Source organism: Plecotus auritus (assembly GCF_963455305.1).
Source record: "Plecotus auritus genome assembly, chromosome: 2".
NCBI lineage: Eukaryota > Metazoa > Chordata > Mammalia > Chiroptera > Vespertilionidae > Plecotus > Plecotus auritus.
In genome coordinates, this window is record NC_137771.1 from 13,410,507 (window position 1) to 13,418,731 (window position 8,225).

An 8,225-nucleotide genomic window follows, 5' to 3' on the forward strand; every position below is an offset into this window, starting at 1 on the left:
TTTGAGACTGATTTTGACCAGGTATTCCCTCTCCACTCAGATACAGTCTCCACCACCCAGCCCAATTCACTCATTAACTTTTTTAAATACTTTTTTTATTGATTTCAGAGAGAGAAAGAGAGAAGGGGAGAGAGATAGAAATATCAATGATGGCCCTAGCTGGTTTGGCTCAGTGGCTAGAGCGTCAGCCTGTGGACTGAAGGGTCCCGGGTTCGATTCCAGTCAAGGGCACATGCTCGGGTTGTGGGCTTGATCCTCAGTAGGGGGCATGCATGAGGCAGCCTATCAATGATTCTTTCTCATCATTGATGTTTCTATCTCTTCCTCCCTCTCCCTTCCTCTCTGATATCAATAAAAATCTATTTTAAAAAAAAGAAATATCAATGATGCGCTAGCCAGTTTGGCTCAGTGGATAGAGTGTCAGCCTGCAGACCGAAGGGTCCTAGGTTCGATTCCTTGTCAAGGGCATGCACCTTGATTGCAGGCTCCTCCCAGCCCGAGCCCTGGTCAGGGCATGTGCAGGAGGCAACTAATTGATATGTTTCTCTCACATTGATATTTCTCTCTGCCTTTCCCTCTCTCTTCTGCGCTCTTTGAAAATCAATGGAAAAATATCCTCAGGTGAGGATTAAGAGAAAAAAAAAGAAACATCAATGATGACAGAGAACCATTAGTGGGTCATGGGTCCATGCTCAACCACTAAGCCACACCAGCTGGGCTCACCCATTAACTTTTAACTGCCCGCCCCGTAAGTCCTCGAATTTATAATCCCCAGTCTAAATGGCCATTTCCCTCAATGGAGCCTTGGAAGGAGCATTTTGCCACAGACAATTTATTTTGCACAACTGCAGACTGATGGACGTGTGTCCATTTCATGGTTGGTGTCAATGTTACCACCAGCTACAGGGTTTGGAGCTGGGTTCAAGGGGGGCATTCCAGCCTGAGCGGATTTCATCCCAGAACTTGGGCAGGCGACCTAAAGAAAAGATCTTGTTGCCAAACAAAGGGAGCTCAGGCAACTTTATCTCTGGTCTCTGTGGCAGCATCGGAGGGAGGTTCTGGCTACGAAACTGATGTAAGCAACTTGTGTTGACGGCACCATCTGCACACTGCAAAGCATTGACACCCTTGGTGGTTGGCACCATGGTGGTGCTGGGGTTGGAGTAACTGCAGGGAGAGGAGTGGTCTGGGTGATCCAGGTAGGAGTTGGCAGCCCGTTCTAGGTAGCTGACTGCGAGCCTTGGCAGGCTCAGTGATTGGGAGCAGTTGGTGGATCTGTCAAGGTAGTTGATGCCTCTGATGAGTTGGTCAAGGAAGGTGGGACTGGAGTGGTCTGAGGGACCATCTGTGCAGAGCAGACAGTGGGGGCTGTCACGGTAATAGGGCTTTCTGGCTATCTTGGGGCGGTTCCCCAGGTAGCCCGTCTCTACGAACTTGGAGGTGTAGGGCCGGCCCATGCAGATTCTCCTCACTGGAAGTTTAGGGGAGCTGGGGCTGTCGGACTGTTCCGAAGGGTTGATGCAGCTGCTGAACTCCAAGCCCCTTGGGGTGCGAGGACGTTTGAGGCTGTTAGGCCTTGTCTCAGGGCATTGGAAACAGCCTGGAGTCGGGATTCGAAATGACACATTCTTGGGATGGTTCAAGTGGCTGTGAGTGTTGGGATGTCTCACCTGGCGCCCAGACATTGGCCTGCTAGGAGGATAAAGCTTCGTGGCACTGAACTGCTGTGAGCTCACCTTGAAGTTGGTTACCTGGGTCTGGTGAGGAGAGTTAGGTCAGCTTTCCTCGGCTCCCTGCCACCTCCCTCCTGGATTTCTCTTCCAGGTGTTCCATCAGCCTTCACAGAGCCAACACACCACCCTATCCTTCTCCCCATCTTCTTCCTAGGCCTAGGGATTTTCAAACTGAAAAACAGACACCCCAGTATTCAGAAAGCACAAAGAGAAGGGCAAGAGATGGGTAGGAAGGCAAGATCCTGAAAATGAAGGAGCCAGAAGACCCCTAGAAAGAGTGGGGGAGTCTTTCTCTTCTTTTAGCTCTAGCCCACATTCTGAAATTCCTATTTGCCCTTTAAGCCACAGAGGCCCAGCACTAAATCTCTAGTGGTGAATTTCCAAGCACTGAGAAAGGCTTTATTGTCTAATATCAACTCGCTAATCAACAACTACACAATGTACTCTGATACTAAAAAAAAATGTGTCTTAGAAGCAATGCAGTCCTAGATGCATATCTCTGAGCCTGGATCTTTGCTTGTGTCTTGCATGGAATTCTTACTACAAATCAAGGTGGTAGTTGCTATTCTATTCCTAGATGACTGATGAGGAAACTGAGGCTCAGAGAGATGATGTGACTTGACTTCAGATCACACAGCTTGTTAGGGGTGGGGCCAAGGTACTATCTTAGGTGTATCTGATGACCCCTGAAAGACAACGCTATGTTGTCGAGGTGACTTTGGCCTCCCTCACAGTCTACTTAGGAAGAAGTCTCACCACACCTGCTCTGCCTGCCTGGATGGGGGCATGAAGGGGAGAACCAGATGCAGAGGGGCACTTGCTACCCCATAACTAAGAACAGAGCTGCATTTGAAGCCCAAATGGTGGGGGGCAGATGGTGTGACAAGCCTACTAATGAGGTTGGACTTGTGAAATCAGAACCTTCCAGGATATTGGGCCTTGATCCTCTCTAACAGTAGCGATCTCCTCCTCCACCCCACAAGAAGGAGATGAGTATTGGGACACCTACTCCTCTTGCTTCAAATGTACTTCACAGGGACTTAGCCCTGACCAGGCCAAAGAGATGCCCAGTCCATTTAACCCCCACTCCTGTTCCTGAGCCTGTCTGGGCCCAGCCAAAGGTAGTATTGTCTTCCTGTCCCTGTTCCCATTGTCGTTGAGTTCCCCAGTACTCCCCCCACCAGAAGGAAGGCTCTAATTTTTCTCCCCAAGTAATGCCAGCTTGATGCTAATTTTCCACTTCTGCCTAGCAAGGACAGAGCTGTATGTGAACCTGTCTCACCCAGAAAACAGCTGCCAGCCCCTCTCCCAGCCCATAGCCCATCAGCTGCCCTTGTCCTTTGGGTCTGAATCAAGTGGAATGTCCAGACCTGCCTCTGCCCTCTCTGGTCCAATCCCACCCCCATTTCCTCCTCTGGAAAAATAGGAGGTAACTGAGGGCTGACCCCCACAGGGCCCCGCCCTTCCCTTCCTGGCTGGCTGGGCCCCATCTGCCAAAAGGCCCTCTCCCACTCTCACTCTGTCTTTAGGAGGTAGATGACTTGGCCCTCTTCTTGGTGTCTACTGAGGTTACCCTCATACAGACTGCTGGCCATGTCATAGAATCACGGAATCCTAGCGCTGGGAGGGGCCTCCCGGGGTCATCCTGGTCAGGCCCCTGCCTCACGGCCAGTGCCACTTCAAGCCTTCCAAGACAGATGGACCCTATTTTTAAAACGGGGCTTGGATGGACGTTTTCCAGCATCCCTTGTTGTTTTTCTAAGTGTTTAATCATGCTGAGAGGCAGGAAGTTCTATGTCGGGTCTACTGTAACTCCCATTGGCTATGGTCAGCATCAATGACTTCTCTTTTCTCATCCGGTCAGTAAACATTTCTCCAGAGGTGCTAGAGTGTTATTCCTTTGAATAACCTATCCCTGGGCATAACAGCACCTTCTTTCCTCCCTTCTCACCTCTTCCTCATACCCTCAACAACCTGGTGTTGAGTACCTAGTCCTTAGGGGTCACCCAGTACATGTTCGCTGAAAAAATAAGCAAAATCCCCCTTTTGAGTTCTTACTGTATTTGCCAAGGAAAGCCTCCCTCCATCATTTCCTTCCCTAAATATTGAAAAATACCATGTTTATTTTTTATTTTTAAAGATTTCCAGTTACTGGAAACTTATAAGACAGTAACTCCTATACAGTTTCTATCCAAATCCACTAATTATTTTTTTCATCCACTAATTATTAACACTTTTGCGATATTTGTCACTACACCCCCCCCAATTAATTATTATTTTAAGAGTAAGTTGCAGACAATAATATCTTTACCCTTGAATACTTCAGCATGTGTCCCCTACACACACGCTTGGAGAAGAAGAATCTTTTCTTACATATCCACACTACGATGACCAAACACAGGACATTTAACGTTGATACCGTACTAGTATCTAATATGCAGTCTGTATTCGAATCCCACGTCTCGTCCCTCTGATGTTCTTCATGGCAACACTTCCTCCAGCATTTGATCCAGGATCCTATTCAGGACCAGGCATTGCCCTTAGCTCTCAGGTCTCTGGTTTCCTTCAAAATGGAAGTCCCTCCATCTTTCTGTGTGTCTTATGACATTGGCATTTTTGAAGAGTACAGGCGATTTGGGTTTATCGGATGTATTCTAATGATAAGATTCAAGATTACAAAGCACTTTGACACAGGGAGCTCGGCCTACGGCCTCCCAGCCCACAATCACTGAGACAGAAGGGCTTTTTGCACGGAGGGGAAGTCACCGAAACAGGGAGCTGAGAGGAAGGATCAGAGCCCAAGGATGAAGAGGTACACTGGGGGACTCAGTGAGCCAGGGAAGTGGTGTCCACTGTTCCTTTGTGGGGCCTCAGCCAGGCCTGGTTCTGCTCTGGGCTGGGGTCTGGGCCTCTGTGCCATTTTTGTCCTGACGGTACCCAGGCATCGAGATCACTGGCCATTTCTGGCCTGGGCACTAAGAGTCTCTGGAAATAGCTCCAGGACGATTATTTCAGGAGGAATGTGCAGTTCTTCCATCCTCCCAGAAAGCCAGGCTGTGTCCCTTAAGATGAGGAATGTCCCTCTATGACCTCTCCAACTCCAACGGATCTCTAGGACTTTGGGGGCCACAGAGGCTGTCAGAGAAAGAAGGGACTGGGAGCCCTGAGTGGGAGGGTTGTTTTGTCCTTAGATGCTGGTTCTCAGGACCCCGCCTAGAGTCAGGGCAGCCGTCTGACTCCAAGCACTGGGGCACTTGAGGGGGAGGCTATGGGGAAGCAGCCTGCCCCGGCTCTTTCCCAGGCCCATCCCCAAGAAACTGATGTTGTGCCAGAGAACCTGACATTGTCGGGGCCAGGAACTTCACATCCACCCTCTCATTTAATTCTCAAGGCACCCTAAGAGGTGGGGACTTTGTTTCCGGTGAGGTAATTAAGATTGTAAGAGGGTCCCCTGGTGTACGGTAGCTCAGTTGATTGGGCGTTGTCCTGTAAACTGAAAGATCGTCAGTTTGATTCCCAGTCAGGGCACATGCCTGGTTGTGGGTTCAATCTTCAGCTGAGGTGTGTGCAGGAGGCCGCAGATTGATGTTTTGCTCTCACATTGATGTTTCTCTCCTGTCTCTCTAAAAATCAAAGAGGGCAGCCCTAACCGGTTTGGCTCAGTGGATAGAGCGTCGGCATGCGGAGTGAAGGGTCCCTGGTTCGATTCCGGTCAAGGGCACATATCCAGGTTGTGGGCTCAATCCCCAGTAGGGGGCGTGCAGGAGGCAGCCGATCAATGATTCTCTCCGATCATTGATATTTGTCTCTCCCTCTCCCTGCCTCTCTGAAATAAATAAAAAAATATATATTAAAAAAAAAAAATCAAAGGGGCCAAAAAAAAAAAAAAAAAGATTCCAAGAGGGTAACAGATTTACCCAAGCTCAGCCTGTGGTCAGAATTAGAACCTGGTTTTCTGGGTTCTCCGGGCTTAAGCACTAATTGAGGGAGAACGTGGGCCACCCCCTCACTTAATGAAGACTCAAACTGAGCAGCGTTGGGAGGGGTCCAGCCTGGAGACACAGGTTGGTAGAGAGCTGTGGTCCTGTCCCCCACCAAGCACGCCCCTATCTTCCACCGTCCAGCCAACCCCAGCTGCTTCTCCTTCCCTAGCACTGCAGGGATGGATCGTGAGTGGGTGGGGGCCCCTCCCTGCACAGTCTCCAGCCACAGTGGTCCCCACCTTTGCCTGATGGGGCAACTTCCAACCTTGGCTCCTTAGCTCCTTTGCCAAACCAACTGCACATCGTGCGTGGGCCTTTCCCCCTCCCACTCACTCACTCTCACCTTACTCGTCTTCCTGAAGTCCTACCCACATCCTTGTCCCCTCCTGTGCCCCACCAAGACCATCAGGAACCCTTTCCCCACCTCAGGCTCAAAGAGTTCAAGGGCATCTCCCTCCCTGGAGGCTCCAGAATGGCAGGAACAGCCCCCCTTCTCCAAAGACCTTAGGACCCTGCCCCATGGCTGCATATGCTACTTATAAACTTCCCCACATGCCACCAGCTGTTTTTCCCCTCTCCCGGGGCCTGATATGGTGGGAGGAGTGTTCACTTGAGCTTTCAGCCAAAATGCTCTTGAAATCATCACAGATAAGGAGCAAGCCCAGTTCAGTCCAGGGGACAGCTAGAGCCAAGAGCAATGACATTTTGTCTGTCCCGCCCCGCTTAAAGACGGCTGTGCCCAGCCTCGGGCGACTACCGGCAGTGTGACTCACCTGAGCCCTTACCTGGAGTGGGGCCAGCCTGCCTGCGGGGCTGAAAATCTTTCTTGGGCTTGGTTCTGGCCCTCCCCTGGCTGCAGCCTTCCACCCATGGAAGCACCATGAATGAGTCACCCGCTCCCATCCCCTAATACCCTCAAGGATAGGGCCCTCCGCTCGCCAGCTGCCAAAACAGCGCTTCCCCAAGCCTGTGGGAGGTACAAGCCGGGGCAGATCTGAGCTCAGGAGCAGTGGGGCAGGTGTGGCTTGGCAGGTGCCCCAGCCAGTAAGAGCTTCCTTCCTGCCAAGCCACCTCAGGGCTTTTGGGGTGCAGCAGCCAGTCCGGGCAGGGACAGAGCTCCCATCTTTATGGGGTCTGGGAAATTCCCTCGAAGGGGTGGGATGGGGATGAGGATCATCCGTAGGCTTCTGTGCGACCTTGCTGAGAGAAGACATGCACAATAGGAGAGCAAGTAACTGGCTTGTGCTGTGACCTTGGGTAGCTGAACTCCCAACCTAAATCCCCTGTTTGTAAAATGGGGGTGAGGAGGGTGTCCAGTGCGCACGGTTCACCTGACTCCTTGCAATATGGCTAATGTTTATGGAACCCCCTCCCCACGCAGCAGGCACGTTGGAGCCGCAGTGGTGTGCTGAGGTAGTTCCCACTGGCTGGCAGCAGCCGTTGTTAGATATCCTGGGATTGGGTGAAGTAGCCATCGGTAGCTAGCTTGAAATCAGCCGTAGTGGGGATATTGGCAAATGGGACCCCTGAGAGGAGGGTTTGTTTCGTTTTCTGTTTGAAACCCAGTTTACCAGCAGACCGTTGCAGCTGTGTGGCTATGGCCAAATGACTTAACCCTTTTGAATGTTTGTTTCCTTATCCATACAACTGTAATGTGTATGACAAGAGGTTCCACGGAAAGTCAGCTCACAGGGTGATCATAAATTCCTAACTGAGGAGGTCATGGTGGGTAGTCACGTCCCAGACCTATCACTTCCTTAGTGTAAAGCTTATCTTTGCCTTGAGCAAGCCTTGCTCACGCTTTCTGCGCATCCAGGTTAACACACCTTTGCAATGCCAGTTTTCACACTCTTCCTTCTAAAGAGAGCACGTAATCTGAACCATCCTGTAATCCAGTCCCCGCCTTGCTTTCTCCGACCTTCCGGTAATCTCCCTTACATTCCTCCTTGATCTCAAATGCATTAAAGAAACAGCAAAACTTCCCTCTTCCAGAGCCTTTGAGATCTTGCTCCCCGGCCTATGTCCTCAGTTTGGCTCAAATAAACGCTTCTACAAATTCTCTACAGGTTTCTCACGTTGACAGTAATAATGGCCTGTGCGGATGGAGTGCTTGCTGGGTCCAGCTGCTGTGGGTGCTGCTGGGTGTTATTTTATGTGCCAGCTTCACTGGGCAACAGGATGCCCAGGTGTCTGGTGAAACGTAATTTCTGGGGGTCTCTGTGAAGGTGTTTCTGGAAGAGATTAGCATTTGTATTGGTAGATGGAGTGAAGCAGACAGCCCTGCCCAGCGTGGGTGGGCACTATCTAATCTGTTGAGGGCTTACCAGAGGTCTGGACCGCTGGACCATTAGTCAGGTCCAGGCTACTGTCTTGGCTGCCTGCGGGTTGCTGATTATTGAGGCGTGGGGGTTAGGTTTCTGAAGGATGGGCAAAAGTAGGTTTACAATTAATACAACTAAATAATACAAGAAATAATAATACAAGAATAAACTCTATGTCTTGTGTACTC

At 50.5% G+C, this 8,225-nt stretch overlaps 1 protein-coding gene across 1 annotated transcript; it reads right to left on the minus strand.

Annotated features, from left to right (window-relative positions):
• Positions 1 to 890: 890 nt before the first annotated feature.
• LOC308242680 (uncharacterized protein) lies at positions 891 to 3,328 on the minus strand (the record flags this gene model as incomplete). Its single annotated transcript, XM_080657097.1, has 2 exons — positions 891 to 1,542; positions 3,252 to 3,328. 2 exons carry the CDS (start codon positions 3,326 to 3,328, stop codon positions 891 to 893), a joined length of 729 nt encoding a protein of 242 aa, XP_080513223.1.
• Between the last annotated feature and the right edge of the window lie 4,897 nt (positions 3,329 to 8,225).